We start from the raw sequence: 18,411 nt of genomic DNA on the forward strand, positions 1-18,411 counted from the left end.
TTTTTTCTTCAAGTATTCATCAGGTGATTCATGCTGAAATCACCTTAACGTATTGTTCACTTTCAGTTGCACTTTGTATGATTATTTTTAGGCTCTAGTCTCATCAACTTAAATTTCTGCACATCTGAGCTACTTAAGAGCCAACGGAATTAACCTATTCAACATGAACTTTTTCCCTCTGTCCCTTTGTATTTGGTGCTGTATTACATTTTATGACTTCAAAATGAATTTATTAAATGGAACTGCATCAAATCTGTTCCTAAAACTCAGACAAACTGTGTACATTATTTCCACACTGCCTACCTTCTCAGTGCTGCGCAATTTGCGGATTTCAGGCAAAACACATTTGCCAAAGGACAGCTATTCTTTCTTTTATGAATACATCGCTATTACTTTTAGTTATGCATTTCTAAATAGTTAGTAATTTTGGCTCATTGCTGTTTGTATCTTCTGCACAGATCAGGCCAAGTTTAATAATCCTGGTTTTCCATATCGTAAAAAGGCTCAGAGTCAACACTTGGAGGTTGGGTTTTCAAAAGTGCTCTGCATCTGTCTAGTTCTGATTCTACTGACAATGATACAAAATTCCATTAGTATGGTATAAAGACACAGTAAGTTACATCGCATCATGAACTGTAGGAAAAATGCTCACATATTAGGGAGTGGAAAATATAACAACGGAAAAGAACTGTACTGTGCTGCATCACTTGTGGGTGTGGGTATTGTGCCTAGCCCTGATCCTGATCAGCTATACTCTAGAATTACCCTTCTTTCGTAAAGCCTTTTAATCATTATTTTAAAGATTCTGCATAATGCAGATTCTAGACTGGAGCTTTCATGTCTTTGTCATTTCCAGCTGCCTCGGAAGGAATCCTAACAGCATATTTCACTTGCTCTCTGCAGTACCCCATGCTGACCTCCTAATAATTTCTTTACGTCCTTCTGCATTCTTTTTTTTTTTTTCCTAAGTTCTGTACTCATACTCCCTTTTACACTTGGAACTTATTCTTCCCATTTCTGTGTCCGAAGACCCTCCAGCCATTGAATCAAATTTATTCTTAAACTCATACTTATCTTTAATGGGCATTTCAACATGAATCACTTAAAAAGAAATCTTATGAATAGCAGCAGCAATTTCTACATCACTTTCACATTGGACTTCTCATGTGGTATGTTGTGTACAAAGGAACAGTTATATTTTTATTTCTCTTGGTGATACAACTACACCTGTGCTCATTTGTATCTTAAACCTGGGGGACATCTAAACTCTAACACTGATCAACCATTCAAGGCTCTGCTTCTACATGTACCAAAACAGCTCCAGCCTTAAGAAGCTCTCCACCTATCTGTCATTTAAGCCTTGAAGGAATCTAGACATTGGGTGTTTTCATACTTAACTTCCCAGAGAGACCCAATCCAATAGATATGCTCTAATAGACAGCTGGAAGAAAAAGGCTTCCCACAGTGTTGCTTTGACTGCCTTGCTTTAATTTATAGCCAAAGGAAGAACTGCCTGTTTCCTCTTTCATTTCCCCTGCTCACCCCCAACCATCCATTTCCCAGGTAAAATACATTGTTTAGCAAGTCACTCTCTAAAATATTGGAAGACTAACAGTAAAAGCTCTCCTGGTTTGAGTGGATTCAATACCACATCTCCCAAAAAAGTTTGCTAGTCACCACAGTAAAAGCTAGACTGGATGCAAGCTCCACTAGGAAGCAGAAAACACAAGAGTACCATAAGACCCATACTTTTTTTTTTCCCCATGCTGTTTGGATCATGCAAAAATATACTGTCTTTACCGTACATATTATCCAAAGGCACTTGCCTAAAAGAGACAAATGTAGTGTCTGACCCCTGCTCCCAGAACTGATTTTGTAACCTAACATTAAGTAGTCAATTGGAGCAAAGACAGGAACCCAGTACATCCCTCTTTCCCAGAAGAATGACTCCCTTTGGTCTACTGCAGTTCTTGAATTTTCTTTCTAGGATGTGATAGAGCTTCAGCAGAATGCGCAAGAGCACTGATTCCACAAAGCAGTCTCTGGTCTAGCCGCTAACCTTCTGTGTTAGGAAAGAAGGAAATGTGGCACTGAACTCCTGCATCACCCCTCGTGCTCAACTCAGGTACCTGAGTTATAGATAGGGGCAGAATTTCCTTTTCATTCTATTCAGAAACATTTACTTCGCTCCATCAGATGTAGGCAGATCCTTGGCTCCCAAGAAAGAATTCCAGTTCACTTAAAAGTTGCCCTTTCTTGCTGTATTTTCAGAGAAGGATATCCACAGACTGCTCTCATTAGACAATGCACAAACTCTAATATAAACATTAGTATACTGCTTGTAAGTTCAACTCCAGCCCTATTCCTAACAGTCTGGTAATAATTATCTATCATTCTGTATTTCCACTGTTACTTTTTAAAATATATTTTGTACTTAATGATCTGAGGGCAAAGTTTTATCCAACATATTGCAATAAAAAAAGAAACCATTTTTAACTTTCCATTGGATGCCAGCCTTTAAAGTTGAATGACGTTTTAATTATTGCAGGTAATAAAAGGATAGCTAGGGGTTATTCTGTAAAGACTTCAGTCCAGTGCTTTACAGGGTGTCCAAGAAACTGTGTAGCAGACGCATCTTGGTTATATAGAAACTTCTATGGTAAGTTGAGGCAGTTAGTGAAACAATAGATTTGACACAATAGAAACCAGAAGAAAAGCAGTTGCATAGCATGCCTTAAAACTGTATATAAGTAAGGAATCTCACCACATCTGCTTTGGAAAATGTACAGACATAACCCTAGCCTGATGTAGACCTGTGCAGCTTTGCAAACATTTCTGTTTTAGGTAACTGGAAGCACAGACCTTTCCCTTGTTACTGTCAGTAATCCATGTCTACGGAGTACAAGGAAGAAAATGCTGCTTTGTTTTTGTAATTGTAAATTCAACTCTTCTGTGGAGTTCCTTTAGTGTCACAGCAAGACTATTACTTACTCTTCCTATTAATAGTATAGCCTGTAAAATTAAGCTTTAGGGATGATAGAACTATCAGATTGATGAGTTCACCTAATAAACCCCCATTAAGTCTTGAGCAGTCAATCTCGTTAACTGGCAAAACTTTCTCCTACAGAGCCACCGCAAATTTTGCTAAAATAGTAATATTTACAGCACAAAGCATATAATATCTGCCATGGATTCCTTGGAATAAAAAAAAAAAAAAAATTAAAAAAACAACTGTGGTGTTATGGATACTCGACGTGCTTAATGTTAGTGACTGACTATCTCAGTACTTTCTGCAAGAAGCCTTTATGTGCCAAATAATTCTGAGGATTTCAACAACAGTGACCCAAACCAGCTTGACTCCACACCACATCAGTGGTCGTTCCTAATTACTACTTAACATCCTTTACCAAACTCCTTGAGGTGTTTTTTTTTTTTTCCTAGCATTAGTCCTCTTTGTCTTCTGCTAAACGACGGCCTTCCTTGCTGGCCAGCTCGCTAATCGTAGCTCCAACAGTCTGCTCTCAAAAAATATCTGTAAAATACATTAATTCCCAGAAGGGAAAGTATCTTTTATGGCATAAATGGATTATGTCATATGTGGTACACGTGACAGAAGAACAAAATCGAGTTGTTCTGAGACCTGTAAAATGAGGAGGAAATGCTTCCATAATAAAAAGTATTTAGGATTACATACATGTGTTCATTACACATCAATGCTTTTGTTTCAGAAGAATACTTTGTTAGTGGTGGTGTTTATATATTTCAGTTAAACAAAATTTCTGTGACTTGAGGCATTTGCCAGGACTGCAGATTTGATTCATGAGAATAGATATGGATCAGAAGAAATGATCAATCCAGTCTGGAATTTTATTTCATTTAATTATGTCCTGGAGGAACTGTAATAGTGGAAAATTAACTCCAGCAGCTACCAAATAAGGTTCTCTGCTTTTCAGGATGAAAAGCTGCCACTTGTGTTCACTCTTTTAGGACAACTACTGTAAGCTCGGTGGCAATTGTGAATGAATAGGGTGATCAAAATTTGTCCTAGAGCTGCCCTCTAAACACAAGAGGAAAACCAGGAACATCTAACACTGACCAAGCAAAACTTATTTTTAAGAATCATTACATCTGCAGCGTCAAGAAGGATTCATACAGTCTGTGGTCCCTGTGTAAGCTGCAGTTCAGTGTGGACAATGCAGTCTTTGAAGGAGCACTGTGAAAGGCATAGGAATTCGAAGGCAGAACATGAAGAGTTCTGTTTTGCACAACCTGTGAATATGTTTCCAGAAGTGCCATATCCCAGATGTGAGACGTTCTACAACACCATCAGGTCATTATGTTTGCAAATATGGATGCAAAGAGCTGCTACGTAACTGAGTTCACTGTTGGTTCTTTAATGCACTATAACACACAAGCAACCAGCTTCTTGGCACTGTTGTGCCAAAACCAGGAGATCATTGGTAACAAACTGGTTACAGAGAGACTGAGTGAGAATAGGAACACAGTTCTAAGGCTACAGCACTTTTGCTCTGAATTTATTCTCCAATCCATCTTATTCCAGAAAGAATTAATTTTACTATATGATCTTGCCGGACAACAACTGGAAGAGGCAAAATCAAGGATCCACTCAGGATCTTTCTGCAGACAGAAGGATGTAATGAAAATACAGGAAAGACAACCTCTGTGCAGCCTCTCCTTGAGGACTGCAATCTGTGAGAGTCCAAAGCAGCACTGCTGAGATATATAGTTCCTTTCCAGACCTACTTATCTGGCAAGTCTAGAGAAAGGTTTAGTCATACATAAGCCCTGCAACAATTTGACATTACAATGGGCCCAACATCTCATGTTCTGCTAACGCTGAAGGAAAGGCTGAGTGAATTAAAAATACAAGCAAGCAAACCCATGCCATGTAAAACAGATTCAGAATGAAGCGGCATTAAAATAAGATGTAGTGCTGAATGTGTTCTGTGATGCTCTAAGGCCTTCCGTTCAGACCCTGAACTCCTTAACCATCCCAATGTCCTCTACAGAATTTCTGCTTACGTCAACAAAAGCTGTGTATGGCAGAGATCTATAATCTGTCTCACCAAAGGTGAATAATTTCTTTGCACTGCATAAAGCTGTAATTGAATCATTTGCTCTTGAAGGATAAGATATTTCACATTATCATTTAAGGCCTTTTATTTGTAGGAAAGGAACTAAATATGCAAACCTCTGCATCAGAAGGCTACTTAAGTACGTTCCTAACTTTAAACATGGAAGATAAAGCGAAGAGGGCTACTAACTGCTTAAAGTTACACGTAAGTTTCTAGACACAGCCTGGAAGGTTTACTGAGCTTCTGAGTTCAACATTCACATGGAAGGAAGTCCTTTAAAATAGTTCTTCAAGGGGAGGAAAAGTTAGGTATGACATGTGCAACACCACCTCACGTAAACGTAACTCTACAGACATAAAGTTATTCTTGATTTGTCCTGATGTAAACAAGCTCAATATCAGGTCCAATCTCACTTCACAGAATTCAAAAACAATGTCTAAATCATGCCCTTAACAAATTATACTGTCTATGAGCAGCAAAAAGTAAACACCTTGAGCATGGAACACAGCAGTAAGCAAAATTTTACTAAAATAGCACCACAGTCATGTTTAAGCAACCCACCAACCAACCAACCAACCAACCAACCAACCAACCAACCAACCAACCAACCAACCAACCACAAACACATAACAACTCTAATAAATAGATCTGAACCTTTTCCAGAAGAACTAGAGGTACCTGGAAGGTATTTACTGGCTAGCTGTTTCCCAACACTACTCTACAACCTTGAGGTTTCCAGCTCTGAACAACCTGTTCCAAATCTCTCCATTGTATTATTTCCAACAAAAATTTTCAGAGAAAATGTTTATTCTGAATGTCTCTATATGAAATTATATGAAAAGCTAAACAGCAGAACATGTTGCAGTCCATGCTTGCATCTTCAGTGCAGAAAGAAGGTATCAACAGAAGTTCTTATGGTGTGGTTTGACCCAACCACTCCTGGGCTTGAGCACTTTGTAACTAGAACAGAAAGGCAACTTCAACTTCTTATGCAGAGGAAACCAATACAATGGCCAGGACAAATGTCTTCTAGTTGCAACTCTATTTATTTTTTTCTGTTGTTCATATTGTTGTTGGTGAGATACTTTAACCAGTCTTTTACGAAGGAGGTGAAACAATACAGTTTATTAGCAAAGGGTTAAGATCTGCTTCACATGGTGAAACCATCAGGTGTTTATTTAGTCTTCTTTGGCCCTGGAAAATGCACTGGAAAACGTACATCATCCTAAGCAGTGAAATTATGCTTTCTGGCCTCTTCATTTAAAGCTATAATTTTCTTCTATTAGGTGTTTTGCCTGTAAGGTACACGTGAGTCTGGCTCTCTGCTCTGATTAATACTGAACACCTACTGTGCTCACCAAACAGGTGACCATTTTCCTTCTAATAGTTTAAATAAATGAATATGATGAGCGGTCAGCAGGCTGGACAGCCGACCTTGCTAATACAGATAAGTTGTCTTTATTTTATCAAGATGTAGAGTGTCTTCAGCAGCAAGCACAGCTGGAAAGCTGTGTGCCACCACAGTTTCCTCTGCGCATGTGCTTCTTTCATCTTTAGACTGGTGTTTGCATCTCCTCTGGGTTAGAGGACATAAGTGCTTCAGAAGCAATCTGGTGAGGGGATCAGGAAGATAGCGGCGGGTACTAACAATATTAATAGATGCGATCAGTGGATTTCAAATTATGAGGGCCTATGTGTCTGTGTCGAGTTCGTGCAAATGAAGGAAAAAACCCAAACATATCATTAGATTTTTAAAAACAACCCTACAAGTTAAAGAAACGTGAAAACAGGTGGAACCTCTACCTCTATGTCCATGTGCTAGCTTTTATTTATTTTAAAAAAACTGTATTATGTCTCCTTTGAATATACACTGCTATCTATGTTTTACAGCTATTTTTGCAGTATATCCCACCTGAAAAATTAGGTGCAGTACCACATATTGGTACATTGTATATGCCAGCTACCTTCACTTTATTAGAAAATGTAAGGGAGTGTCTAAAAGATTTATACATCCTAACAACGCACCTCTTGGGAAACTGCAAGAGTTTTTGTAGCATCATCTGTGAAATGGATTTGATTGATGCATCGAATTTCCTTACATCTAGAATCAGCCTGACTCCTCCTGCCCCTGGCAGGTTATGGAATACCCAGAGTACAAACCATCTTGAATGTCTTCATGTGAAATGGGCTAAATGGTGCCTTGAAACATCTGTTCTGGGAGCTCCTCCAATGGAGATTTCTTTCTATAATGTGAAACAGTCTTTGGGATCCAAATATCTGAAGCAAGCTCTTCTCAGGAGAAAGTACTTTGGTTTACCTCGCAAATCAAATCCACCCTTCAGAATTCAATCTAAAGGTTTTCATCAGTTGCCGTCACAGAGAAGGGGCACTCCAAAAGCAGCTTTTTCTCTTACTCCTTCCCATTTGTATTGCAATTTACAGGTTAGGTTATCAGAACACAGGTCCTCCATCTGCCCTTTCTTTATGGGATACAAGGGAAATTGGAAAGATACATCTTTGCTTTAGTGGTGGTGCTGAACGTAAGGGCTTCTCAAGTCTGCTCATAGATAGGTGGATAGATATCTGTTCTTCAACTTCCTGGGGAATTTTAAACATTAATTTTGGTTCAATGGATTGTATACAGAAATATGAGCACAGAATTTGTGATTCATCTAAAAAAGTTCAGGTTTTTGGTTTTTGTTTGGTTGGTTTTGTTTTGTTTTTTAATTTTAAATTGGTATTTTGAGATTTGTAAGAATGTTTCATTAGGATACACTGATATTTTCCAAGTCCTTTAGTTTATCAATGATGAACTAGAAATGTAATTTTCAAAAAGGCTGAGGTGATTTCAGTGAAAGTCCAAGTATTTTCAGTAAGAACCATATACGTATATTACCAGTTTATTATCTATATCCTCTGAGAATCCCATCCAAAATTCATTTTCTTTTAACAAGAAGTATGGGCAATGAGATACCAGTGAGGTACTTGAGCTTCCCAGGATTTACCCTTTTCTAACAGCAAACTGATTTGGTCCAAGAAACAGTAAAATATCTTACCTTCCCCATCTCTCCCCTTTCTCCCCACTAATTGCTGCCTCTGTAGTCCTATACTTGCTGATGGAATTCTTTTGTTACCGATACTTATGATTTTAACTGTTTTGTCCACCTAGACTATCGTTACTTACTCAAATTCTCTGAACTGCTGTAATCTACAGCACAAGTGAGAGAAACTTTTATGAGAACTGTGCAGGCATCCTGGTATCCAGCGGCCAATTCTGCATTTTGTTTCTAGGGATAAGAACACTAAGACACATTCAGACTTCCTGCTAAGGTGCCTTAAAAGGTGGATGTTGGATTACTATAGTATCTACATTGTCATGAGCAGCAAGTGATTGAGACAACTAATTCAGAGCTGACAGACCCGATTTTCCCATATAGTCAATAGATGAAGGGAAGCACCATAGTCAGACCATGTAGTTCTAAACCCCCTAACTTTGATTGTACTTTGTTTCCCTGGAAAATCAACAGTCCAAATTCCACTACAGCTGCTTATAAGTGGAAGAAAGTGAAACGCCGGGATTCCTATCAAAATCAATCTGAAATAAACTATCTAAAAAAATCTGATCTATTGGTTAGCTTCTAGACCTCACCAACAAACTGTTATCACTCTTCACTCCTTGGCACAGACATAAGGAACTCCACAGTACCTTCCTCATTAATTGCTAGTAAGTCTTTCTTGTAAATCAGTTGTGCTCTAACTGGGATTGTTGCATAGTGATTATTATGTTGATTCTCAAAAGATCATGAAATATTTTTCTTATAAAATTCCACTATCACTTTTCCCATTTTATAAGGACTTGTTGTTAATGACTAATATTTGACATAGAACGTATATAAATTTGTTAATGTATATATGTATTATTACTGGAATAACATGGGATCCTAAGAAAAACTTGACCTGTTTAAGTTTTAATTTCATGTAATATGCAGAGCAGCTAATACAGGTACTTCTGTAGAATTCTTGCAGCTCTTAACCACAGCCTACTATATATGGAAGGAAAGCAGTCAAAAAGCAATGTCAGCCTCTGCAGATTGATTAGGACCACTAACTGCATTGTGTAACTGTTGGAATAAGTAAACCACTGTGTTTCATTATGATAGTAATAGTAAACTGAGTATCAAGCCTGCTGGCTTGCCAGAAGCAATTTTCTTGAGCTCTTGAGTTTTGCTTAGGTTTTTTTTTTCCTTTTATCATTTTTGATAGTGTAGATTCAAAGTTTTTCATGTCAGCTGAAATCACAGCAGCAGTTGCACCATAACCTAAGCACCAACAAGCTCGTTCACCATTATGTTTTAAAGAAACTGCAAGACATCCTGCACTTGCCCATCAGGATAGCAACAGCAGTTGCACATCAGCCTGATCTAACACAGCTTCTCTTCCAGGTTCTGGAACAGCGAAACAGTTCCCTGCAAAAGGAAATGGCTTCCCTGTTGCAATTGAACTCATGTAATTTTTAAGACTGGCCATTTATGCTTTACCAAATTTTTTTGGCAAATTTAAGCAATTGAGGAAATGCTACAGATTCAGATATCTGAGAAAATGCTTATAGCCACCCAGCTGGCCACCATCTTGCCCAAATGGAAAGAATACTTCCCAAAGTCCTTCTATAAGATTTAAGATCTGACCTTACAGAATGCTGAAACAAAAGTCATACAACTTTCATACCTGGTTCCTAAGAGGAATCCAACTGAGGACTGCTGAAAGCTTTTCTTATATTTTTATTGGTTAGAAAGGTGAATCTACCCAACCAAAAACGTGTTCCCTGGAAATGGGAACAAAATACTTTTTAGATAGCTCATTAATTTTTGCATGATTCTTTCATTTCACCCCAGTGCATTATGATGTCTGTCATTAGTATATGGACTCTTGAGTAAATGGATACTGATTACATATTTTGAAAGTACTGGTTATAGAGAGTCCAATATCCCAAAAAAGAGACAGGTGAATAGGTTAATCACATTGCTACTATATTAATTTGGTTACTACCAGTGACCTATATGTCTAAATGGCATTTATGCCAGGGTATGATAACCAAAATATATGAATTTTAGAAGGACTTTATCTACATAAACCTCTCAGTCTCTGTATTTTTAACAGAATTAACTAAAGTATACACCATTCAAGTCTCAAAGGACTAAAGTATATTATAATAGTTCATTCTGAATAGTTTCTTGAGGTAGGGGGAAGTACGGGGCAAAATTTTCAAAGGGTAGAGACCCATTTTTGCTCACAAAAATTGTCTGCAAACTTGTGACAGCATTTATGTGGGCAACCATTGACATTATATAAGCAGATCCAGAAAATACACTTGCAAATGATCGGTGCAGGCACCCAGCTGTAGCTGATGCTTTGCTTGTACCTTCGTGAATATTCTCCTGGTAACAGCATGCATTAATCCACTACTAGGATCACATTTTATGCAAGCATTTTTAGCACAAACACACCTCCACCCTCCTTGTTTGAAATGTGAGTGCTGGTGTATTAAAAAATATTTGGAAGACAGACTTATTAAAATAATTGTTAAGAGAACACAGTGGGGTATATTTTCAGTGTGGAGCAGAGAGATTTAACTGCATGACTTCCATTAGCTTTAATGAGAACCACACAGCTAAATGCTCATACACCACACTAGAAGATTAACCCAGAAAACACACATTGTTTACTTTTTACTAATACTCTGATTATTACCACGTTCTTCCTCCTCCTCCTCTTCTTCCTCCTCCTCTTCTTCCTCCTCCTCTTCATCCTCCACATCTTCACCTTCCTCTTCATCCTCCTCTTCTTCCTCTTCAATCTCCTCTTCTTCTCGATCTATCTCCTCATCATCCTCCTCCTCATCACCTTGCTCCTCATTATCATCAGAATATTCCTCCTCTTCTTCATCCTCTTCCTCTTCTTCCTCTTCCTTTTCATCCATCTCCTCTGTTCCATCAGTTTCATAGCACTCATCTACCGAAGAGTTGTCTGCTTTAACCACAAAGGGTTTTCTTTTAGGGGCTGGTTCTTGGGGTTGCTTATCTTGTGTTTTTCGTTTTTTTGCCAAAGGACAGCCATAAACACTGTGCAAAAATAAAAGATGAAAATTATTACACTGTCCTGCAGATTTCTGTAGGTCAGATTGTATAACTCATGTCATTCAGTCATATATTCTAATGCTACACCATGATTAGTTGCTGTTCTCAAAATGCATGTTTTCAAACTAAAATGCAACTTAGGCAGTAACAACCAAGGGGGAGGACACTTACAAAACCGGTGAAATTGCAAACAACTATTATTTGCCTGAAAGTGTCACACATACATGTCAGCATAACACTTCCAGAACTGATACAAATGTGTGGTTTTCCTTCTCATTCTTCTCTCTTCTGCATGTTACCCTCTTTTCTAAGGCAGATGAACATAGCTACAATACCAGCGATCTTATCCTACCTGTTAGCTATCAGCACAACAATCAGCAATATAGCAATGCTTCATAATTTCGTAACATTCAGTAAGACTTTAATTGTGTACGCTTAAGATATGTTGCAATGCTGTTTAAATAATGAAAATACAGCCACATTATTAACACTGTTGTTTATTGTTATTATTATTATAAATGATGAATTGTTTTTAAATTCTCCACTGCTATGCTCCATTATGACTGAATCAGCATCCCCGGAGGTATTTAAAAGGCGGGTAGATGTGGTGCTGAGGGACGTGGTTTAGTGGTGGTTTTGGCAGTGTTAGGTTGATGGTTGGACTTGATGATATGAAAGGTCCTTTCTAACCTAGACAATTCTATGGTTCTATGATTATATGCTACAAGGCTGGGTACCTGGGAAAGCAAGCTCCCCAACACAACCAAAACCAACAGTTTTCATGGCCGGTGTTGGAAGTGTTCTCACATTGAAAAAAATCAAATAAACAAAATGCTTTGTCAGTGAAGGAAATCAAACTTTTCAAAGCTGAGTACCACTTCCCAGTTGATCATTTTAATGCACTGTAACAAAAATAGCATTTCAGAGTTCTGGTGTTCTACCAGAGTAGCCACCTGTTTCTCAAAGGTCATAAAATCTGTGTTTGCTGAATGGGATCACCCTATTGCTGTTATGTGTAACCCCTATAACCTCCTACACGGAGTGACTGCACACACAAATTAATTTTTATTTGAAGAACTTCCTCTTTGAACTTTTTTATTGTGCGATTATAAGTGCTACTCAACCTGCACTGGTTTTTAGTCTTCTTCCTGTGATTAACTAGTTTTGGGACACTTAAACTGTTCTTTCAAGACCTTTCCACATATCTACTTCTAACTTCCTTTTACGTTATATTTTTGTTCCTTTTATCCTGATTACAAAACACTGAGGATCCTTATAATTTTCTTCCACTCTAATAATGCATCACATTCTATTGACTGAAAAATAGGGGGTTTCACCACATTTAGTACTACAGATGTGGTCTTTGTGGTGTCTGCATGGTCTTGATCTTGGTCTGATTTAATTGCATCCCAGCAGATATGCATTCCAATTACTTAAACTGCTACATAGGTAACTAGGCGGTTTATTTAAGTGCCTAACCATTTTATTTAAGTGTCTAACTTAGCCATTGTCTTACCTAAATTTTAAAGCACTTGTTCACAGGAGGGCTGGCTCGGTCTGCCTGTCACACCCATAATTAAGGAACATATACAGTAACAAAAGCTGGTATTCATCATCAAAAACCTGCAAAGGGAGACCTTCTCTCCATAACACAGACACCTCTCTCTGTGTCAGGACTGTAGGTGTCTTTAAAGCCTAATCCAGTGTGCCTAAATTAAACAGCTCCCTCCATTAACACTACCAAGAAATACTGAATAAATTTGAAGTACCCCCATCTAGCCAGATTCCAAACCTCCTCATTTGGGAGTGGGCATGGGATGGTAGTCCTAATGGAATAAAGTCTCCAGACACCAACACTAAAGGCGAGGCCTAACAGTGAAGGTTAGAGGGAGAGTAGATCTACATCCTCCAGATCCAAGGACCACGTTCCATCCAGCATTTTGACATATGCTGGGGAAGACCATCCTCTTGTAGAAGCTGAGCCCCTGCGTAGCTGGCTGCAAGAAACTCAGTTTTATACACATCAGGCACGCAAAATCCCAAGCCTTCACTAATTTTAAGAGCCCTAAACCCAGGAAAAGGCAAGGCCTAAGCTTCTGGTGCTTTCTCTTTGGACTATATTTGTATATATCCAAAGATGATTCAAAGTAAAACAAATAAATATGGTGGAAATCCTTGTCCCTAGGTCACCACTACTGCTCACTGCTAAATGACTGTCCTGCCTCTCGCCCTGTGAGTCCTCCTCTTGGTTGGGACCCAGCTGCTCAGAATCAAGAGGAAAGGTGGGACATATTTTCATGGAAAATATCCCACATCACAGTCAGGGCAGAAGGAGGAGTTCAATGTGGACAGTTCCTAAAACCTGGGGCAAAAGAGGAGCATTGTTGTAGATCTGACCACAGCAGGTTTATTTTGGCGCTTGCGCTGGTGCTATGGAGGTTCAGGAGCTGTCTATTTAAACTCTCCATATGGAACTCTGAAAGAAGGCAGATGAATTTTTCCTCAGAGCTGGAATTTCAGAGTGTATGTAGTGCCCAGGGAAAGGACTAGATAATTAGGGAGGAACCTGTTTCATTCAGGTGGCTAACAGAGGTTGCACCCTCAAAAACAGGAGTGGGTCATGGCCTGGAGCTCAGGCAGATTTTAGAAACTTGCATATCAGTTCAATGAGATTCAAGCAGACGCGATAACATTTATTGAGTGGTTGTGTCTTGCTTTCTTGATTTCTGTTCCTTCTCTTTGTGATGCATATTACCCTCACTATAACTTCTCCAATGCCATTATCATTAAATGATATTTTCTCAAAATCCTGATCTTTATTTTCAAATATGTGAGTAGTCTTAGGCCCAGCAATCCCCAGGATTTCATTTCTTCCTCTTATTATAGCCTTCTTAGAACACTGCAAGAGGTAAAGATGACACTTCAGGCAGGCCTGAGCTAAAGGGACCAGTAGATGTGAACCTGTGGAAATTTTTAGCCACTGGAGGGGACGCAAACTTGAATTTTGTCACATTAAAGCCAGAACATTAACCTCACCCTACCTCAACCTTTGTTCAGTTAAGAACACTAAATATTTGCAAAAGTTTTCATCTTGTAATGCCCCAAAACAGTCCCCTTTGGAACTGAGAACAGTCTAGGAACTGGGGAAGAACACATTAGGATAATAAATACATCTATTTTGTTTTGAACTGTAGTTTATTTTTTGTAGTTGGCATCTAAATATAATTGCATGACTTTTTAGAGGCAAATTATTGGTCAAAGGTAGAAAGAAATTGTTATCATTGCCATTTTTGGTCATCTTTAATCTTTTTCATGGCTTTATGCTTTCTACACAATATTTTATAAAGTTTGTGAGAATCTAAAATGTTACTTGGGATTCAGGCCCCCCTGGAAAGTGCATAACTGGCAATGGAAATCAATGCTGCCTGATCAGCTTTGATGCTTTTATAAATCTCATTAAGTAACTATCTGCAACTCAGCTATTCAAGTAAAGTTGTGGGTTTGACTTTAGTTTTTCACTTTATTTATCTATTCTCAGTGCCTTTGCTCATAGAATTAAAACTGAGGACACATCAGCAACTAACAGAAATACACATTTGTATACTTTAAGGGTTGGGTTGTATATTTTAAGAACTTGGGAATATGTCACTTTTCCACGGAAATCAGTTATGTTAGGTAACTCTGACTCAGCTTTTGTAAACTCTTTCCTTCTTAGTTTGTACCAATGTGATGCCCATTTTCTCTACAATCCAGACTTCGTTTTTGCCTGTGCTTGGATTTATAGTTTATAAAGCTCCAATTGCATGTTTTTTTCTAGTAAAACCTTTAAAATACTGTGTTGCGCTGGCTTCCTTGTGCTCTTCAACTATACACCGCATATAGCCAGACTTCATAGTCCGAGAGAGTTAAAAAAATTACCCATGTCTTTCAGCAACCTGGGAAACAGGCCACCAGACCTGGAGCCTACTGTTTAGCTGCCCTATTTTCTTCTTTTTCTTTCTTAACCTGTTCCACTCTCATCCTTTGTTTCATTAATTTTTCAGATTCTGCCTCCAGGACACTTCTCTCTGTTTCTGGCATGTTCCCTGGGGTCTCTCTGGCGAGCACGCCGAGGGGAAGGCAGCGCCGGCTTCCCAAGCAGCCTCTGCCACTACCTTCCCCTCCCGACCACATAGGGAGATGACAGTCTCTCTCACTGACCTCTTGTTCCTCATACATTTGTGAAATCTGTTATTGTTTGTCCTTATAGCTTCTGCAATTTTCTCTCCATTTCCAATTTTGGTTTTTGTGATCATCCCCTTATTTGCTTATTTTGTAGACTTGTTCATCCCTGCTCAAAGCGATGACCCCATTGATTTATCTGTCCTGTATGCCTTTATCTGTTCTTTTATTGCTCGCTGTATTTCCCTGGTCAGCTGTGTTTGTCTTATTTTCCCCTCACGCTTCAGCTCTCTTGGCTTTCAGCGGAATATATATTTGGGCTTCCTGAAACATACTTTTGAATATTCCACACTGCTTTGCTGTGTGTCTCAGTCATCTCCGGTTTTCAGAATCTGTCATGAATAATTCTTGTGGAAAGAACGTTGCTGAATTTTATAGTGATAAGCTCCAAGAGGACACATAGACATTAATAATTGAAGAAATTGAAGAAATAATATATGAATTTATACTCCTTAGAAGAGACGATTTATGGTATTTTTTAAACTCTCACGCAATTTTTCTTCATTAAAAAACATACAATGCTACTCTGATTCATTCAGTAGGATCTTTCTTCAGGAAATACGTATTTCTTTCCCAGAGGTGAACGTCTTGATTTTTATAGGTTTTCTTACTAATGTAATATATTTTTCAGCATAATTAGTATGGTTATTATTTCAACAATAACATTATAACAATTAAACATATCTTTTAAAATATATGTAGTATAGGACCAGAGAACTACCAGGGATTTTCTAAATCAGATTACGGATTAATATTGTCCCCTCTGTGCTATGCCAGCTCACACATCAAAGGTGGGACACGACATCTAGGTCTGGAGGACACTTCCCTCTTAGAGTGTCTTATTTCCCTACAGATATTAGAAAAGGAGCTTATGTGACTAATAAAGGGTCAGTCAACTTTAAATACCTAATTTAGATAAAGTGATTCCTATCTGCCTTGTTTACCAGCCTTCTTTTTTCATTTCTATCTCTTTTCTATTGAATCTATCATTTCAGAAATCTCGTGCTATAAGATCCAAGTCAAGAAAAATAACATGATGGCAATATTATGCCCTAAATGTGAATATTTTTTCTTGGAGATTTTTCTTGGAGTTTTTTTTTTCTTTTTTTTTTTCTCATTAGTGCTTTGAAAAATCTTACAAAGCATTATTTCAACCTAAAATGTGTATCCAGCAACAGTACTCTCATTATTTCTTTTTTTTTATGTGAGAATTTAACATAACCCAAAACATTTGGTAGGTAATATAATTTAAAAATTTACTATATAGACAACTAGTGAGGTTATCAAAAACATTTATTGAAGCACTTAACTATCTGAAGAGGCTCTGAGGTGGAATTTTATCATATATGGTTGAGGATAGCAAATTATGAAGAGTCTGCTTGGAAGCAAACTTCTGTGTAAGGCTTCACGGAGAAAGGTCCCACGGCATTTACACTCGTTCCGCTGGATACTGTAGGTATTATTTTTGGTTTGGACTAGATAACTTCTAAGTCCGTATCTCCAGATGAACACTTTTAGGGCATGGAGAAAACAGGCATTTTGCAGGTAAGTCCTCTAACAAATCCAATCTTCAAAGAATGTGCAAACCTAATTAATTTGCATAACATTACATCCTATTAAATCACTCTCAAAGCATGGACTACTTTTAGCTTCAAAGGGCTGATTCCATCAACTGATAGCAGTTGACCAGAAAATAAACATTTGGATTCCTCCAAACCCTACATCTTGAACTCCCTGCACTCCTGGAAGATGCCTTTCCCAGCAGACTACGCACTATAATGAGAAAGACCTGGCAACATTCTTTGGAAGCTGGACCATTGCAAGAATAAACTGCTTCAGCTGAGGATGATTTTCCATTCATATTTAAATGACTGCTTAATTTATGCTGAATTACTACAGGAATGAGGTGCAAACCCAATGGACAGTGATAACTGTGAGGCAGTAGAGTCAAAATTCTTTGTGGGAAATTATTTTTGTTCTCTAAGCCACACTGGTCCAGAACCTTTTCTACCGCACAGCAGTCCTGCGTAATGCCTGCATACTGTCCTGGAATATGGGAGGTATTGAGTCAAACCTTCCCAGGCTGTGAAAGGTAAAGAACTTTGCCGCGTACTCTAATCACTAAGCTACAGAAGAAAAAATGGGAAGAGCAACAAGGTACAGTTCAAGAAGGACATGGAGTTTTTTGAGCTTTTATTTGACAGAGATAGCGAATTGCAGCCTACAAGACAGAGATAGGACACACTGGTTTTGGTGCTTCCAACCAGCTGGATTAAAATTCTCTGTGCTAGCATCCTGCCTGCTATGAATCCCAATCTAGAAGACCAATTTACCAGAATCTGCTTTCCAGGAGCCTGCTGGCAACTGAGCCAGAGCCTTGAATACTAGGCATGCTTTTGGCAACCACCGCACTGCCAAGCACCACAGCAGCTAAGGCCACTTACAGAATGACCAACCTCACCCCTATCTTCTCAGTTGTAGTTAGGCACTAATCCAGACTCAGTGCTTTGGAAAATCTGTGTGCCCATCTACATTTTACATGCTTAAATATTGTTATAAAAGTGGGACCAAATTACTACGTTTTTCTATATTTAAACTATAATTAAAAATACCAAATACCTTTTAAAATACAATAAACTCATCTCCACAGTTCTGCTGTATTTCAGACTTTCCCATGAGCTTCTGCTTCTGGTTCAATAAATCAGATTATTATAAGCAGGAAGCGCTTTTATATGTGCAGTGTCAAAGCTCATCATGTTTACTACATTTATTTGTACCGAATAGAAGTTTGTTGACTTTTCAGAATAGGTATGCATACAACAGTATTTCAGTTCACGGAAAACTATTAATTTACCTGAACAGGTACAAATTTGAGTCATAGGAATGAGTGAAATGTTGAGCATTCTATCCCTTTTTTCCTTTTTTCCTTCTGGAGTTTCAAATATTTGTGTACTGCATTA

General features: G+C 38.2%; 1 protein-coding gene across 3 annotated transcripts in view; it reads right to left on the reverse strand.

The window, feature by feature from the left end:
• MYT1L (myelin transcription factor 1 like) overlaps positions 1-18,411 on the reverse strand; it is a gene marked incomplete at both ends in the record, with an annotated part of 130,567 nt that overhangs the window by 94,049 nt on the left and 18,107 nt on the right. For all 3 annotated transcript variants that reach the window (XM_082481155.1, XM_082481154.1, XM_082481156.1), the window contains one exon: positions 10,848-11,215. In XM_082481155.1, coding sequence (XP_082337281.1) covers positions 10,848-11,215 — 368 coding nt within the window. The remainder of the gene's footprint in view (positions 1-10,847; positions 11,216-18,411) is intronic.

This window comes from Vanellus vanellus (assembly GCF_965231255.1).
Source record: "Vanellus vanellus genome assembly, chromosome: 3".
Lineage (NCBI taxonomy): Eukaryota > Metazoa > Chordata > Aves > Charadriiformes > Charadriidae > Vanellus > Vanellus vanellus.